General features: G+C 39.1%; 1 protein-coding gene across 4 annotated transcripts in view; it reads left to right on the top strand.

Moving 5' to 3' along the window:
• The window catches only part of ELMO1 (engulfment and cell motility 1), a 530,544-nt gene that overhangs the window by 250,007 nt on the left and 261,877 nt on the right, over window positions 1-18,660 (top strand). For all 4 annotated transcript variants that reach the window (XM_042922198.1, XM_042922210.1, XM_042922218.1 and 1 more), the window contains exon 14: window positions 5,226-5,330. In XM_042922198.1, the coding sequence (XP_042778132.1) occupies window positions 5,226-5,330 (105 nt within the window). The remainder of the gene's footprint in view (window positions 1-5,225; window positions 5,331-18,660) is intronic.

The following is an 18,660-nucleotide window of genomic DNA, read 5'->3' as shown; positions in this document are numbered from 1 at the left end:
ATGCCTGCAGACAGACGTAATAGTTCAACCCACAATGCCCATCCCACCTCCAACACCACACCACACAACCCTTTCTCTTCTCCCTGTGCTAAATATCTGAAGTCTCCCCCACCCCCAACCTTTCTGATATGCCTTATGTTTAGACATTTTTGCTTTTCTCTGGCCACTTTTCTATGCACAGTTTCCCATGTGTCAGGAGCTGGCTCGCTGTGTGTGTGCTAGAAGCGTGTGCCTATGTGCCAGATGTGCCCTGACTTGGGCCCAGTCTGTGCAACCTCCTTTGTTCTTCTTGTTGTGCTCCTTTTGTGGGTTAATGAAACCCAGTGTGTGAGATACTTCTGACTGCCATGGGAAATTGACTCTTCTTGGACTTACTGCCAACTCTAACTCCTCGTTCATGGTAATATCAATGGTCTTGAACTCTCCTAGGATTCAGAACAGTTCCCGGGAGGGGGCACGTTTAGTGGTTTCAGGTGGTCCTAGAGCTCAGTTGAATCAGGGTCCATCATCCGAATGATGAGGGTGGCCTTCTCCAACCAGGGGAAGTGGCCAGGTTGAAGGGCAGAAGGGCAGGAGGCAGCAGGTCAGGGAACAGAGTGACAGAGGCCAGCAGAGGTATTAGAGAGGGCAGGTAAGGAGAAGAGAATGTGCAGCTGAAAGGGAGTTACAGTGGGGAAGCGAGGTAGTTCAGGATCTGCTGTCCTGAACTCTTAGCATCTTACTGGGTGTTTCTTCCATGCAGATCTTTTGTGTTTTACTTAAAAGAATCAAATTTTAATGATGAGGAGCTGGACTCTGATGAATTATTCATAAGCCAGATTTCCCTCATTCTGTAGATATGTGCTTGAATTTTTAAAAAAAAATTTTTTACAGGACTTTACATTTTTGTGATTAAACTTCTCGCTAATGGGGCCTATCTTCCTATTCTCCAAAGACCTTTCGAACCTAAATAGGAAAAAAAGCTACAGAACTGAAGTGGTGACTGCCACTTACTAGCCATGATCTTGCATAAGTCAGGGGTTCTGACCCTCATCTGTAGGAAAAGCTAGATAATGTTGACCTCATTCATTATACTTCCCTCACTGGGTAGTCAGGAAGATTAAATGAAATCTCACATTTGGAGTGCCTGGCATGATGCCCACCAGTACCAGTCCCAGCTGGTCACAGTTATTTTTCTGCTCCTCAGCGTATTTGCTATCTTGCCCGCTTGTAAGGCAGATTTGATAGGGCGTTTTCTCTGTATTCATCCCAGCTATTGAGAATTTAATGGAGAGAGACCAGGGCCAGGATCCATAGATTTCTAGAAGCTGCTTCTAACTTTTTGGAACATTTGTTTATGTTGGGGGTCACAAAGTCAGATGCCGTTGAGAGCCCCCTTAGATAAATATGTGAAGTAGCCAAGTGATAGAGCTGTGGGGCCTCCATGACCCCCCCAGAGCAGGCATTTCAATAAAGTCTCTGCCTAACCAAACACTTGGTACAGGGAATCCAGGTTCCAACTCCATTGGCCGGCGGATATAAGTCCCTCAAACACTCTTGCATTGGGTTACTGTGACTTTAGAGCAGTGGTTCTCAAAATATGGCCTAGCAACCATCAGCAATGCCTGGGACCTTCTATGAATGCAAATTCTCGGGCCTTACCCCAGACATATTGAATCAGCAACGGGGGCAAGGGATGGGCAGCAATCTGTTTGAACAGACCCTCTAGGAGATTCTGATCATTCTCAAATTTGAGACCCACTGATTTAGGAACATGCTCTCAACCCTGGCTGGACATTGGAATCATCTGGGGAGCTTTAAAAATCTAGTTGCTTTGTTCCTACCCACAGAGTTTCTCATTTAACCCACTTGGGGTACAGCCTGGACGCCAGGATTTTTCATCAGGTGTGTCCAGGATTGATAACTGCACTTCTAGGGAGCCTGTTGTGAGGCTCCTGGGTGAGAGGTGAGGAGTGGGAGGCATGTGGTTTGATAAACCTCCCAAGTAATCTGCTGTACTAGTCAGATTACTTGCAGACCATGACCTTAAACTACCAGCCACACAAAATATCCTTGAGATGGCTTTTTGTAGACTGAATATTCACTCAATGTGATTTGTCTTAAAGGTTGCTTTTAATGCTATATTTGTTCAGCAAACGTAGACACTCGTATAGCACAAATATTAACTCCTAAATTCTCAAAGGCTTTCCCACGATATGCCATCTGGCAAGCATTATTGTAATCATCTCTTTATTATCCACACTAATGAAGGACTAGCATGGCATTGGTAATTGAAAAACACAGATCATTTAAAAATCATTCAGGCTGGTGCCAGCCCTGCTTCCCCAACCAGAAGCATTTGGGAGTAGAAAATATTGACTGATGACAGTTCCCTACCCCCCTGTGGAGGTACCGTTGCATTTTATTTTAGTTAGAAATTTGAGCAATAGAAGAAGCGAGAGGCTTCTAAATTATAATTACTTTTTTCTGAATAAAGGAGTCTGTTTTCTCAATGAGAAGCCAAAGCACAGAGCAGATAAGCATTGAGTATATTTAAAATGCATTGTCCTTTGGAACTAGTGGGTTCAAAGTGTGCTGTAGAAGAAGTTGCATGGGATTTGAGGAATCATTGGATCTGGATTCTAGATCTTATTCTGCTGTATTGCCTGTGTTATTTGAAATGAGCCACTTCAGCCACTAGCGGGGCTCAATGTGTGGTCCCCATCCAGCGGCATCTGCATCACCTGGGAATTTGTTTGGAGATTCAGATTCTCAGACCCACTCCAACCCTTCTGAATCAGAGACTCTGGGTGAGACCTGGAATTGGTGCTTTAACAAGCCTTCCAGGAGATTTGAATGGCTGCTCAAGTTTGAGCATCGCTGCTCTCCACCAGGGCTCAGTTTTCTCATCTATAAAATAATGCTACCAGCCCAGATAATATTTGAAGTCCATTCCAGCTCTCCACTGGCCTTGGTGTATGGCCTGGAACAGGTTGGAAGATTCTCTGTCTTAGACCTTGAACCTTTCCTTGGATGTGTGAATCAAATAATTCAGCCAAAAACCTGGCATGGGGGTAACAGAAGAGAACCAGATCTCTGGGAACTCTGTACCCAAACACCCCACAGAATGCTCACTATAAAGTAAACTGTGCTTTCTTCAACTGGTTAGTACCATTTTCCCAAAGTGAAAATTCCTGGTGCTTCGGAAGGGGAGGCAGACACTACTCCTTTTTCTGGGGGCCGAGAGCTGTCTCATGTGATTCACGGAGCAGCGCTTCTACAGGAACTAACAAATGGCATCTCAGAAGGATGTACAGAGGTACACAGGCTTTGCAGTAAAACAAGGGAAAATTTCAAGCTATTTATCAAAGCTCTTGCAGCTTCCATTTCAAGACAGGTGGAAAAAAATAACATGGAACAAGAAAAGAAAATAAATCTGTATCCAGAGCACCTCATAAATAAGAAAGGAGTTAGGGGAACTGCTGGCCTTGCTAGATTCTCAGAGTATTTTTGTCACAGTTTAGAAAGCTTTCAAATGTTTTGGCAGTATAATTCTTATACTTTTTTCATTCTCAACATTCATGATTGTAGAGTCATTTCATTGGCTATTAAAACCAAAAGAGAAAAAGGAAACAAGCATTTCAAGGAAAGGGAAACTGAGAAAATGATACCTGCAGTTAAGAGAGAAAGAGAGAGAAAGAATGAGCGAGCACTTAGTTCACCCACAAATACAAAAATTTTTTTTTTCATCTAAAATACAGTGATGCTTTATAATTTAGGGCAAGTCAGAGGAAATCAAAGGCAATTTTCTAATTGGCTTTTGTTTAGTAAGAGCCTATTTGTGGGAGACAATAGGGCATGGTTTATTGAGCATGAGAGACTTGGGTCTGTTATGTCTGGGAGGGATAGACAAATTATAGCTTTTATTAAAAAGGATGGATCACAGGCTGGCCCACTTTGCCTGAGCAAATAATTTGATTGAGGAGGACTGAAGTAATTGAGGACCTGCATTGGTCATCTTTGTGAAATCCCTACTGGTGTCCAGTGGACCAATGACATGGCACTAAAATCCTGGTTAAAAGCCTGTACTTGGAGTTCGGATTCTGGCCCAGCCACACACTGGCTCTGAAACTTAGGGTAAGCCACTCAGATGCTCAGCTTGTTTCCTTGTCTTTCAAAGCAAGATAATAATAGAACCTACTTTGTGGGAGTTTTGGGATGAATCGGAATCGAGTTAGCATATGCAAGGTCCTTTACATAATGCCTGATACGTAGCAGGCATTATTTTACTGGGACTGTTTGTGAAATAGCTGTATGTTTCTTTAAAAGAATCCTAAAAATAAACTCACTATTTCTTAACTGTAAGACCTCTTGAGAGCAGCAGTGCTGTATCTGATACCCTCAGTGTGATTGATAGGAGGCTTCGAGAGGATGCTGGGATCACAATTCAAACAAGACTGATGACCCTTGAGCCGTGGGGACCTTCTGCCTGGACAGCTTCACTGACATAGCTTTGGGGGGTTGTTCGAACTGGATTCAGAGGAGCTAATTTTCGTCATTTGATTTCCTTTTCCTGTGTTTATTTTTGGAATGGACTCAGACCAATGCTAGAAATAGGTCTGAAGTAAATGTCATGTTTTCCTCTCATATTTGGCATACTCTCCTTTGTTGGCCAGAACGTGTTCATGGCAGCTAATATTGATTAGCCTACATTTTTCTCAAATAAACTTTTTTCAGGCTATGTAAAGTCTAAATGCTAGCAGTACCAAAATAAATGCATTCAACTTATAAACCAGTGGTAGAGAACAAAGTAGGAACAAAAGCATGCTGAGACATATTGTCCAAACAAGACATCTCCTGCTCTGCCAAATCAAAGCTGTGAGGCCCTGGGCAAGTTTCTCATCTCATCTGAGTGGCAGTGGCCCATCCATACAGGGGGGCTAATAATAATGCCTATTGCCTGTTTATTAGATAATCCATGTGAAACACAAACTAGTGCTAGCCCTCAGAAATTACTCGGCCGATACCAACATTTTAAATGTTATTTCTGTCTATGAAAATCTAATGTATCAAAGTCAAAATGATAAATTTATGTAGGTTCACATGAAGATAAAAAATGTCATCCTACTTGATTATTTGGAGCTGGGCTGGTGGTACTTTGGTCTTGAGAAGAGAAACCAGACTTCTGGTGGTTGGTGAAATCTGCTGAAGAATTAACCTGATCAAACATTTTGTTTTAACCACAGAATCATGTCAACCCTGCCATGGACTTTACCCAGACCCCTCCTGGGATGTTAGCCCTGGACAATATGCTGTACTTTGCCAAGCACCACCAGGATGCCTACATCCGGGTAAGCATGTAGCACCTTTTAGTTGATGTAGGTCTCCTACTGACTTTGAATTTCAGACTTACAGATATGGAGTGGGTTACCTTTAGATGTGTGTCTCCAGTTTTTTGCCTTTCATCACTCAGTAAGTATTAAAATTAAATGAAATCACTAGGGGCCCTGAAATCAGGATTTTTAACTTTTAAATGTTCTCACATGATGACATCTAAAAAAAAAAAAACACACAATAGTTACCGGAAAATGATGTCTTATATAGTTCAGCAGTGAATTATGACAAAAATTCTTAGACTTAAATAACAATAAAGAGAAATGAACCATCTACTCAAAACTTGCACAATCCCAACTTTAGCAAAGATCCCTTAGGCTTATTCTGCTTTTTGCAAAAGAGACCAAGGATTCTCTCTGGTTCTGTTTCCGTTCAATCCAATGCTGGAGACACAATAAGATAAACAAAAAGAAAGAAAAGAATGGGAGAGATGGGGAGGGAAAAGAAATGCCTTCTCTCCTATTTCTTAACAAACTAGTGAAACTCCAGCTACCAGAAGAAACTCCTTTGTGGGTGAGGCATAAGGAAGCTAGAAGATGCCAACTGCTGAGTGGGCAGTGCAGGTGTGGGAAGGGCTAAATGTGAAAGAACAGGAGCCTAGGGACAGTGACATAGGGCTGCTCCACTGGATGCACTGTTTGTGCTGACACCTATCCCGTGTCCACAGGGAGAGGAGTCCAGATTCAGCGACGGGGAGGCATCCTCATCCAAGGCTGAGATGGGGGAAGATAAGAATAAATGTGACAAGAGAATTGGTGAATAAAATTAAAATTATGATTAGATCTCAGCTTAGAAAATTTTTGATGAGTGAATTGCCTAATGCAGAAAGAATAAGGCTGACACTAGAATAAGATGAGTCTTTACTCTGACATTCTGTGTTGGATCCCTCTTGATGGGACTGGCTTTCTGGAGACTGGGGTTCAAGACCTGGCATTATCTAGTGATGTAAATGTGGGCAGTTCCTTTTGTCTAGGCTCAAAGTTCTTCCCCAAACAAGGGAGTGCTACTCCCCCAAGGGGCATTTGGAAATGTGTGTGTGGATTTCAATGCTAGTCACTATGTCAATGGGGTACGACTGGCCAAAACCTATAATACATGGGACAGTCTGCACAGTGAAAAATTGTTCTACCCAGTAGCAGCCCCCTTGAAAAAAGTCATGCCAGGTTCTGAGTTCCCTGCAGGCACTATATTTTAACTTTACGTGTTTTTCTATATATGCAGTTTGACAAGCTTTGATTTATACTGAAATATTCTTTATAATATGATTATGTAAAAGATGTTATGCATTCCTGTGAAAGGTTTGGGATCAGGTGCTTGGTCAGAAATGCAGTCCTTCATAGGAAAATTATTTGCTCATGGAAGTTTAATTTGGCTTATGTGTGTATATATTTATTGCACAGATTCCTTACTAGGAATATAATCTGCACTCACAGTAAGTAAATTAAATATTTTTGAGGTGCCATATAGTATAGCCTTGGAGAGTTGAGTGTGAAAAGGAGAAGCCAAATAGAAGTTGAATTTAGCATTAACTGATTAATGATTGTAGATGAATGTTTCTAAAGTTAGAGTGTATTGATGCTGAGTGCACAGGAAGCCTATGCCTCATGAAAAGTGATTAATGTTTGAAGCCCATTTTCCTCAATGCAGTCTCTAAACTCTTACAAGTAAACTTAATATGTGGCAATCTGAAAGAACTTTACATCTGATAGGGACTTAAAAGAAAAACCTATTTGTAAAGAAAAATGTGGCCCTTTTTGTCCACATCCCCTTTTCTTTACTGATTAGACCATGTCTATATCTGATAATATCTATATTTATACTTCTATAACTAAGATGTCTGTTATTTTCTCAGAAGTGTCACTTTCCTGATATCATCTGACTTTGGGGCATTAAGTCCTTATTGGAAAGCTAAAGCTATTTGCATGAATGACTGGGGTTAGGGGATCGTATAAGGTCCAAGGACTTCTGCAAGGAAGTTTTGGGGGTGACTATGAAAAAAGTTATCATAGTGATAGTGAAATAATAGTATAGATGGTAGAAATAGTCATCCTAGACAGCTAACTAAATTTCGATCTATGAGTTGAATGGTCTCTTCTGAAATACAGAAATAGATTCTTTTTAAAAATAAGTTTATATTTTGATAAAAATTTGCTTTGTTTTTGGCCAGGTAAATCTCCTGTCTGAATACAATTATTCACTTATTATTTATATCTTTCATTCATTAAACTCTTATTCTGTACCTGAATATAGCCTCACCATTCACTTGCTAGTCTGATTTACAGTTGAGATTTTTAAAAGGAATTGTAACACACACATACACACACACACATACAGGCGCATACATATGTATTTCCTCTTTGCCCTTGACACCCCCCCTCCAGCTATCATGTTTCCTCAAACACTATGTATTTGTATTTATGAGTTGTCTTCTTGCCCTCTGTTCTAATTATCTGCCACTCAATTTGAATACTTTGCACCTTTTCAATGAGGCTTCCACTCAGCACTTTCTAGAAACTGTTCTCCTGCCAAATGTAGAACAGCTCCCCCTTCCTCCATTTCATCTGTCCTTCTATTGACACTGGACACTGTTTACCATTGATCAGTTCTTTCTTTTTGCCTGGAGCCAGTATTGTCTGTCTTGGTTCTCTCCTTGTCCATTTCTCTTAGTCTCTCTGGTAGCTTTCTCTCCCTCTGCCTGTCCATCTAATGTACATAATCCCAAGAACTCAACTGTAGACCTTTTTTCTTCTCAGTGACTCAGTCTGCACATGTTTACTGAGTAACTATCAAATGCCCAGCGAGGAGCTAGGTGATGGAGATCCTCAAGGAACATGTCACTCATGAGTCTTGTCGTTGAAGAGTTTACTGTCTAGAGATGGAGAGGCGGGGTGAAGAGTTAAATACCAGGCACTTTCTGAGCTACTTAGAATATATTCTGATTGGAAAGGAAGGGGATACAGAGGAGAGTCACCAACACAGATGTGGGGGTAAAGTCTGGAAAGCTTCCTGGAGGATGTGGCTTCTGCACTAAGACCACTTGGATAATGCAGTTAATCAGGTGAAGGTCAGAGGGCATGGAGAGCAAGTCTGAGTGGAGGGAAACGTGTAAACAAGCATGTAAAGGTGTGTGCCTTTTTTAGGGAACCAAAAATAGTATAGTATGGCTAAAACAGAGTGGTTAATATGATATGGTTTGAGACACATGTGGGCTAGTTCATTAGGGACCCTAATTAAGATGGGTATTAAGTTGTATTAAGGTGTTCATGCCGTATTAAGGTGTTTGTTTGGGCTTTAGCCTGAAGGAATTGAAGAATTTCTGAAGTGTTTTAAGTAAAGATGATGTAAGTTAATTTTAGAAAAATCATCTTATTGCCAGAAAACAAATGTGAGAAATCAAGACTAGAGACAAAAATAAAAATTGGGAGTAATTTGAACTAAGGTAGTGACAGTGGCACTGGAGAGAAGCGGTTTGAGTGAATTATTTTGGAGCTAAAATAAACTGGACTTTCTCTGAGGAAGAGGAAGAAGAAGAGAAAGATGATTGGCTTGAGTGAATGGAAGGAAGGTAGTGCCATTAATGAGACAGAGAGTGCAGATCTGTAGGGGTAGTCATTTGGAGATGCCCAGACCCTTATATGCATGTAGGACATCTGTCCAGCTGGATGTGTCTAGTAGGCAATGAGGTGTGGGCAGGAGAGCTCAAACCCGTGTAGACGCCACATTCTGTATATTCTACATCCTTAAACTTGATCATTCCCTTTAATTTGTTCATCTAGATTGTTGCCATATTATCTCAGTGGCCTTCCAGCTGAAATCTGGTATCTTTGTACCCATCTTCTATGCCAGCTTCTAGGATAATCTTTCTAAACAGAGTTCAGGACACTTTGGGTACTACCCCTGCCCCACGAGCCTACCTCTTGTGGTACCAGGCACATAGTAGATTTTTAATAGTTTCTTGTTAATTGAGTAAGGAATTTCTCTAGTTTTTATTTAAATGGTCTCTTGCCAAGGATTAATTCATTTTTATCACCTGAGAATCATGGGCGTTGTTCCTTTTAGCAATTACATAAAAGTATAATTTCGCAACTTGGCTTTATTAATGGGCAACCTGGTTTCCTGTGTATGATTTAAATATACTTTGTAAGTGTGTACTAATGGAAGCATTGGATGTAATTGAAGTACCCCACACTTGGACAGGCACAGAACACAAGGAAGAATTGCAAATCTGAGCATCCCACTATGCCTGGAGTAAAATATGGAGGCATAGAATGATTTCAGACTTCTGGGTCTTATTTTCCCTGGGCATAATTGCTTTTACTTTTTCTGGAGATGCTTCATTCCCCAGTTCTCCCCACCACAGCTCTCTCTCTGAGAGGTAGGGGGTAGCACTTGGCTCCCTCCTATGATCCTGCCGTCATTTTTTCACAGACAGTATAATGGTATAAAACTGAATGTGTTTGCTTTTGTTGTTGTTTTGTTTTGTTTTGCTTTTTATCCCCTCCCTGGAGTAGCAAATCTAAATACCTTGGAAGAAAGAAAATTAGTGACTCCATTGGAAATAAAACTTTTGGACTTATATATTCTTTTATTTAATTATTTATTGGGAGCTAGTGAGAAACCCCAAAATGACTTGGTTTTACGTTTGGTTCAAGACTCATGCTGGCTATTGTGGGAGCCAAGACTGAGCCATAAAGCAGGAAATGATGATGAGGAAACCTCAGGCCTCCAAAACATGTAATGGCCAGGTCTGAGGAAGAAGTAGGATCATCAAAAATACTAAGACATGCTGCAACTAAAGGAAAGAGTGGTTTCAGTTCAGTCTTGCATGGTCCCATTTGTCATCCCATTTGATCCGAGTAACTGTGTGCCTAAAGTGGATTGGGTAGCATATAAGACATGTTCCAAAGATTAGCTCAGTTTTCAAGAAAAGCCTATGGGGTAAGCATTGTTAACCACTATTTTATAGATTCAGGAACTGGGATCTAGAGAGGTGCAGAGTTCCATTGGTTAGGTCAAATAGCCAATATTAAGGGAAACTTAAACTTGGGTCTTTGGCCTTCAAGTTTCAGGCATTTTTCCAGTCTGAAGTTTCTTGTCTCTGGGCTTGGGGTGTGGTGGACACAAGAGAGCTATTCTTGACGTGGAGGAAAAGAGGACAGTCTAAGACAAATGATTAGAAGACACGGAAAGTTGGTGATGCCATTAAGGAAGTGTTTGTATTTACTTAGGGTCTTCCTAGATCTAGCATAATCAGAAAGTCCCCCTTAAAAGTAAGAGAGGGTACATTACTTTATGTTTAACTACAAAGTTTGTATACAGCATCACATTGTCTTTATTAAATTGTAAATCCTTTGAAAACTAAGGCTTTTTCCTATATGTTGTCATATTACTGAATATTTGACTGAGCCTCAAATGATGGTATTTAAAGGAATAAATGAGCCTGGCAAAGGTATCACTGTAGAGCTTTCCAGATTTCAGATGTGGTTGGAAGTTCCAGTCTAGTGACATGAGAAGTGACATTTAGAAGATCAGGGGAACTTCAGAACCTATTGTCAGTCATCTGTCTCCCTCTTGGCATTACAGCCAGACAGATGCGTGCTGTGCATTAATCCCAGGCCCTAAAGACGTCAGATAAGCTATTTAAATGTGCGACAATAAAAGCCAAATGCATGCAAATGAGATACTTCTGTTATTGCTTCCATTTTTTTCAGAGGAAAAAAACTCACACAAAAAATAAAAACAGCCCATCTTCTTAGATGCTAAAAAGCATCTAACTAAAGGAAGAGAAATTTCTTTTAACATTTACATTTATTCATTCACTGACTCATTCAGGAAATATTATCAAACACCTACCATCTGCCATCGTGGTGCCATGCACAGTGGATGCGGTGGTCAACAAAAAAGGCAAAGTCTAGTTCTTAGATATCAGAAAATAGAATAACAAGCAAACGGAGAGTAGAGATTGTTTTATCGTGTTTTCTTATTCTTCTCCCCCTTGGGTTTTTCTTGTTTCCTTCTGGATTTTTAGATGTGATCTATCCTGGGCCCATCTACCAAGTCCCAGAACCTTTACTTGATAGTTCTTTGCAGTTTTCCACAATATACTGAGCAGGTAAACATTTCACCATTTTATATAAATTATCATACTGGTTAACCACATCAGAATCACTTAGGACTTGCCTTCTTTCCCAGTGACCTACTTTTCAGCAACGGCACTATTTGTTAGAGAAATAGTCTGGTGTTGGGTCAGTGTGGACTAGAACAAACCTGACCCCTCTTGTATGTTTTCTTTAGTGTGATGTTTGTCATAAATAAAATGTTTTCTTAAGGAAGCTGTTACACAACCAACACAGAATTTATAAAATCTTGAGGCTTCCAGTAACAAAATTGCGAGTGGGTACTAGAAACTACTTGTTCTTCATGTACCCTACAATTCTTGCCTCAACATCCCTCATAATTTATGATGAGCATCTCATCCAATTGGAATATCTTTGCACACTGGGTGATGATGCTAGAAGATAATGGATTTCCTGAGGTAGGGGGGTAGGAATAGAAATCCCTTTGAAAATAAGATTAATTACAATGGTTTCATGTGGTTTTGAGCCAGGGCATATGTATGTTTCTAATATTATACCAAATCAGAGCAGAAATATTTATATGTCAAGTAAATTTGATTATGGGAAAAGATGGATATTTGTCCTTCAGAATTAGTTTCTCAAGCTTCTTTCATTACAGCCATTTTTTTTTTAACAGATGAAAAATGTAACGTGTATTTACACTATTCCAAAACCTTTAAATGGATTCTTCTTCCTCATGATGCATACAAAGTAAACAATACTTTGAAAAAAATGTTGGGAGAAATACTGGTTTAGACCCTACCTCACCACTGAGACGGAGGTCTGGGTGTAGAGGCAGTACTGAAAAGAAAATGCTCTGAGATGACCTCGTATGAGAAAAGCTACCATCTTTGAAACCTTTATATATTTGGAGTACTTAACATACATTATTTGTAATCTTCCCTTTAGTGCTCCCCGAGTTGGGAAGATAAGGTGACCCCTGTACCCTCTTCTTCCAATATATAGATCTCTCTGTCTGCTGAGACACAATGCCACGTTGGGGAAACTGCTTTTGACTTCTCTCTCCTGCATCAGAGGGTGTAAATGTACTTGGGATAGCAAACACAGAGCTTGCCATGAGCTGACAACTATGCTAGGCACATTTATTCATCCTTCACAACACCTCTGTGAGGTCAGCACTATTGTTATTTCTATTTTACAGATGAGGAAACTGACACACAGAGAAGTTAGGTTGTTTGCCCAAGATCACCCAGCTAAGAAGATGCCAGAGCTGAATATAAAGCCAAGTAGTCTGCTTCTAGTGGCCTTTAGAGGTTTATAGATTCATATAGGGTTCACAGCTACAGTTCAGATGAGCCTGTGGATGTGTTTGCTCAACCGGCACAGTATTTTTAAAGCGAAGAGAATTTGAATTGCCTGTAGGCATGGCATGCATTCCCTCTTCAAATAACCATGAGCCCCAGAACTCTGTTCTTTTCCGCCTGGCTGCTTCGTGCATTCTAGTTATCTGCCTTGTACCTGAGGGACTTGAGTTAGTGATTACTGATACTGGTGGTCTGCAGTGACCTTTGTGAAGTTCTGAATACATTATTGGTACACAATAGGTGCTCAAACCACTTTATTTGCTTTTTCCCTTTCCCAGTCCATAAAGTTGTGTTTGATTAATGTCCCATCTCTCTCTTGCTGAGAATAAAGGACTTAAATTTCATCCTCCCAAGGGCAGGCAAAAGGAATAGGCATGCTTCTCAAATTCTCCAGTTGTAAATTTTAAGGAAAAAAAAGTCATCAGATCTTATTATAAATACACTGGACCAGTGTTCTTGGGGGCTCTAAGCATGGTCAGCCCTCCTCACTGTATGTCAGCTTCTTGGTGCCCACCAGCCAGCATGTAAAGAGAATGGGGACCGAGTATCCTACATGCACTAAGGCAGAGTGCTGATGGAGGCAATGCTGAGTCTTGAAAATAAATTAAGGAACTTTTAACATTTCAAGGGGGAAATTGGCAGTTTCCCAAGCGACATAATTACAGGACAGTGTGTAATGTGTAATTAAACTTAACTATGAAGCAAATGATTGGAATAAAGCTTGGTGGCACATCATTTTTTTTGTTCCCACAGTGCTGACAGATTCTCCCCTCCCCTTGTCCCTGAAGTGGCTTTAGCAGCAATTGCTCCTAATTTTTTTTAAATGAAATTATATGTTGCCAGTTAAATACACAGTTTCATGTAAAGGAACCTTTTTTTTTTATTTGAATGGCGTTTTCCTTCTAGGTGATCTGGAGCACAGAATCACTTTGGAATAACAAGGACCCCAAGGCACAGCCTTGCTGGGACTTTAAAATGACTCTTTGTCTAATAATTCATTTACATACTTTATCCTTTGCTCTTATTTTTATTCTTTCTTTGACCAAGGTCCACAGCCTGGAGGCTTATTTTCATGTAGTTTTTTCATGTTATAAAAATAGCGGCATTAATTTCATTGATTGTGAATAACCAAGCTGTTACTGCCAGTCAGGACCCCTTGAGAGAGTGAATATATGTGATTAGATTTAGTAATTGCACTGGAAGGCAGAATTTCTGACTTCCAAAGTCAATGATTTGAACGGGATGCTTCAGGAGTTAGCATGAGATCATTGTTCAACATGGGCTTGGTTTTGTCTCAGAAGACCCATCATCTGAGGGAGGGCGGGCAGGTTCCACATATATTAACTGCTGGGTGTAACAGTATATGCACCTGAGTTCTTTTGGTACTGGATTCAGTAGGTCTAAAGCATGATAAATATCTATTTCATTCTCCTTTGCTACCAGCCCAAGCTGGGTATTAGGTTCAGAATTTTTTTATTTAACTATATTTGAAGGTTTTTCTGGTTTGTATTTACTTTTAAAAAGCAGTAGGACTTTATTTTTTTTAATGCAGTAGGACTTTAAAACACAGTGATGGATTGCTTGAAAAAAAACATTGAAACCAAGCTATATAATGAACTCTATGGAGTTGACACACTGCACACCTAAGCCCAGTGTGAATTACAAGATTAGAAACTAGGGACAGCCTCATGTTTACCAGTGAAGTCCTCAGCCGACAGTCATTGTTCTGATGTCTCTATCTTAGACTCAGTAATACCTTCGCATTCTTTCTCCCAACTGGCTCTCCCTCAGTCCACATTATCCATTTTAATGTCTCACTATGCTAAACAAATAAATATTTATTGAGTACCTACTCTATGACCAGCTGCCTCCTTTCTGCTGTCATTAACCACACTTCCATCTTTGATGACACATTTTTTCCGCCTTCACTGTGCAGAGCTCAGTAGCTGCTGTGCTGGGAGTTTGCTGTTGTTTCTTCCCTTTTTTGTACTCATGCTGCACCATGTTGCAATGCAGAAGTTCCAGGGGTTGCAGCTCATTTATTTCTGTTTTTTTAAGAGGGAAAGTTTTCTGGGAATCCTCTCTTTTTTGTGTGCATAGACTTGGAAGGTGTTATAGGTCTCATTGGCTTTTTAAATAATAGACTTTATATTTTAGAGCAGTTTTAAGTTTACAGAAAAATTGAGCAGAAGGTAAAGAAGTTTCCCAGGTATCCCCTGCCCACCCCCCCCCCCCCCCCCCCGCTCCCCGTACACACAGTGCCTTTAGTTACATTTGATAAGCCAATGTCCTGCAACCTTGCTATAATTGCTTATTGGTTCCAGGACTTGTTTGTTGAGTCTTTGGAGTTTTCTATATAGATAATCATGTTATCTGTGTACAGTTTTACTTCTTCCTTCCCAGTCTGTATACTTTTTATGCCCTTTTCTTATCTTATTGCATTACCTAGGACATGTAGCCTTGATTCTGATCTTAGGGGGAAAGACTCAAGTTTTTCAGCATTAGGTATGATGTTAGCTGTAGATTTTTTATAGATGTTCTTTATTAAGTTGACGAAGTTCCCCGTCAGTATTAGTTTGCTAGGGCTGCCATAACAAAGGACCATGGACTGGGTGTCTCAAACAACAGAAATCTATCCCTTGAGATTTCTGGAGGACAGAAATCTGAGATCAAGGTGTCAGCAGGACTGGTTTCTTCTAAGATCTTCTTCTTGGTTTGTAGATGTTTGTCTTCTCCCTGTATCTTCACATGGTCTTCTTTCTGTCTGTGTCTATGTCATATATAAGGACACCAGTCATATTGGATTAAGACCCATTGTAATGACCTCATTTTTGTCTTAATTACCTATTTTATTTAAATGCCCTGTCTCCAAATGTAGTCACATTCTGAGGTACTAGGGTTAGGACTTCAATAAGTGAATTTGGAAGCACACAATTCAGCCCATAACACCCTCTATTCCCAGTTTACTGAGAGTTTTTTTTTTTTTTTATCATGAATGGATGTTGGATTTTGTGAAATGCTTTTTCTATGTACATTAATATTATCATATGATTTTTCTTTCTTTGCTGTGGTAAGTTACATTAATTCATTCTTGAACCAATCCTGCATATCTGGAATAAATCCTATTTAATTATAGAGTATAATTCTTGGGTTCTATTTGATAATATTTTGTTAAGCTTTTTATATCTGTGTTCATGAGAGGTGTTGGTGTGTAGTTTTCCTTTCTCATAATGCCTTTGGATTTGGTTTAGAGTAATGTCTTCATAGAACGGATTAGGAACTTTCCTCTTCCTCTATTTTCTGGAACAGATTATAGAGAATTGGTATTATTTCTTCTTTAAATGTTTAGTAGAATTCACCAATGAAACCATCTGGGCCTGGTGCTTTCAGTTTTAGAAGGTTACTAATTATTGATTCAAATCCTTTAATAGATATAGGCCTATTCAGATTATTTATGTCTCCTTCTGTCTTTTGAGGAATTGGGCTCTTTCATCTAAGTTATCAAATTTGTGGGCATAGGGTTGTTTATAAGATTATTATTTTTTACTGTCATTGGATCTATAATAATGGCTCCTCTTTCATTTTTGATGCTGATAAGTTATCTTTTCTCTTTTTTTCTTGGTTAGCCTGGCTATAGTTTTATCATTTTAATTGATCTTTTCAAAGAACCACCTTTTGGCTTCATTGATTTTTCTCTGTTGATTTGCAGTTTTCAGTTTCATTGATTTCTGCTCTAATTCTTATTACTTCTTTCTTCCACTCACATTACATTTAATTTGTTCTTTTCTAGTTTCTTAAAGTGGAAGCTTAGATTATTGATTTTACATCTTTCTTCTTTTATAATTTATGTATCGAATGCTATAATTTTCCCTCTAAGAATTGGTTTTGCTATATCCCACAAATTTCCAAAAGCTGTATTTTAATTTTCATTCAGTTTAAAATATTTTCAAAAAAAAATTAGGCTTTTTCTTTAAGTCTTGTGTTATTTAGATGAGTGCTGTTTAATCTCGAAATATTTTGGGGTTTCCCAGCTATCTTTTGGTTATTGATTTCTAGTTTAATTCTACTGTGGTCTGAGAGCATACTTTGTGTAATTTCTATTCTTTTTTCTGTGAATATGTGTCTAATGGCCTGGAATATGGTCTATCTTGTGAATCTCCCATGTGAGTCTGAGAAGAATGTGTATTCTGCTGTTGTTGGATGATGTATTCTATGCATGCCAATTAGATCCAGTTGATTAATGGTACTGTTCATTTCAACTATATACTTAATGATTATCTGCCTGCTGTATCTATCAATTACCAAAATATAGATATTCAAGTCTCTGAGTATAGTAGCTGATTTGTCTATATTTTCTTGCAGTTTTATTAGTTTTTGCCCTACATAACTCAATGCTCTGTGGTTAGGAGGTGCATATATTTAAGGATTAGTATGTCTTCTTAGTTGACCTCGTTGTCATTATCTAATGTGTCTCTTTTCTCTCTGACAATTTTCCTTGCTTTGAAGTTTGCTCAGAAAGTGTAAAATTAGTAGAGTTAATCCATTTTTCTTTTGATTCATGTTACCATGTGTGGGGTGCTCCAGTCGAATTGGGGCTACCAAATGTGGGGTGTCCCAATTGGGTGGGAGCCAGCAGCATAGGGGGTGAAAAAATTCACCCAAGGCAGAACAAAAGAGAAGTTTATTGAATATACCCCAAGGGAGCAGCGGTAGGACAGCAAAGGAGAGACTGCTGCAACCAAGAGGTGGTGAGGGGCCACAGTTATAGGGCAGAGTGAGGAAGAATGGGAATGTATGGAGTTTTCCCTTTTGTGGTAATCTTAAGAACTGTGCCTGGTGTAATTGGTCAGTTAGGGCCTGTGGCTGTTTCAGGGTGGGTCCCTAAATGAGTCTGTTGGTATTGCCTGTTTGCATTCAGCTTGCAACCAGCGAGCTGGTTGCTGTGGGCCCTTTTACCTTACTCAGCTTTTCCTTGCTCAGGTTTGTTGCCTGAAAGCAGCCTCTATACTATGATATGTCTTTCTCCATGTCTCTACTTTTACACTAAATGTATCTTTATATTTAGAGTGGATTTCTTAGTGGACAATGTTTAGTTGGGCCTTGATTTTTATTCACCTTGACAGTCTCTGTTTTTTAATTGGTGTGTTTGATCATTCACATTTAAAGAAATTGTTGATATAATTGGATTAATATTTACCATATTTATTTCTGTTTTCTGTTTGTTGCCTTTTCCTTCATGTGTGCATGTGTGTGTATTTTCTTTTGTCTTTCACTCTTATTTCTACCTTGTCTGGCTTTAATTGAGCATTTTATGATTCCATTTCTCTCTTCCCTTGGTATATTAATCATACTTCTTTTAAAGAATTTTAATTGCTGCGCTAGAGTTTGTAATATACATTTACAACTAATCTTAGTTCACCTGGAAATAATATAATACCACTTCACAGGTAGTGCAGGTACTTTATAAGAGAGTATTCCCAATTCTTCTCTCCTGCCCCTTACTTAACTCATTTATCTATAAGCTATAATCTGTCAATACAATATTGCTATTATTATTTTGAACAAACTGTTATTGGTTAGATAAGTTAAAATTTTAAAAATATTTTATTTTAACTTCATCTATTTCTTCTCTAATGTTCTTTCTTTCCCAATAAAGATTTAAGTTTCTGAAAATTTTCTTTTAATATTTCTTGCAAGACAGGTCTACTGGTGACAAATTCTCTATGTTTTGTTTGTCTGACAAAGTCTTTATTCCTCCTATCTTTCAAGGATTATTTCTTTGGACACAGAATTCTGTGCTTTTTTTTTTTTTTCCCAACACTTTAAATATTTCACTCATTCTCTTC

Source organism: Panthera leo, chromosome A2, assembly GCF_018350215.1.
Source record: "Panthera leo isolate Ple1 chromosome A2, P.leo_Ple1_pat1.1, whole genome shotgun sequence".
Classification (NCBI taxonomy): Eukaryota; Metazoa; Chordata; class Mammalia; order Carnivora; family Felidae; genus Panthera; species Panthera leo.
The sequence above is the reverse complement of the archived record's forward strand: the minus strand, read 5'-3'. Positions and strand labels throughout refer to the sequence as shown.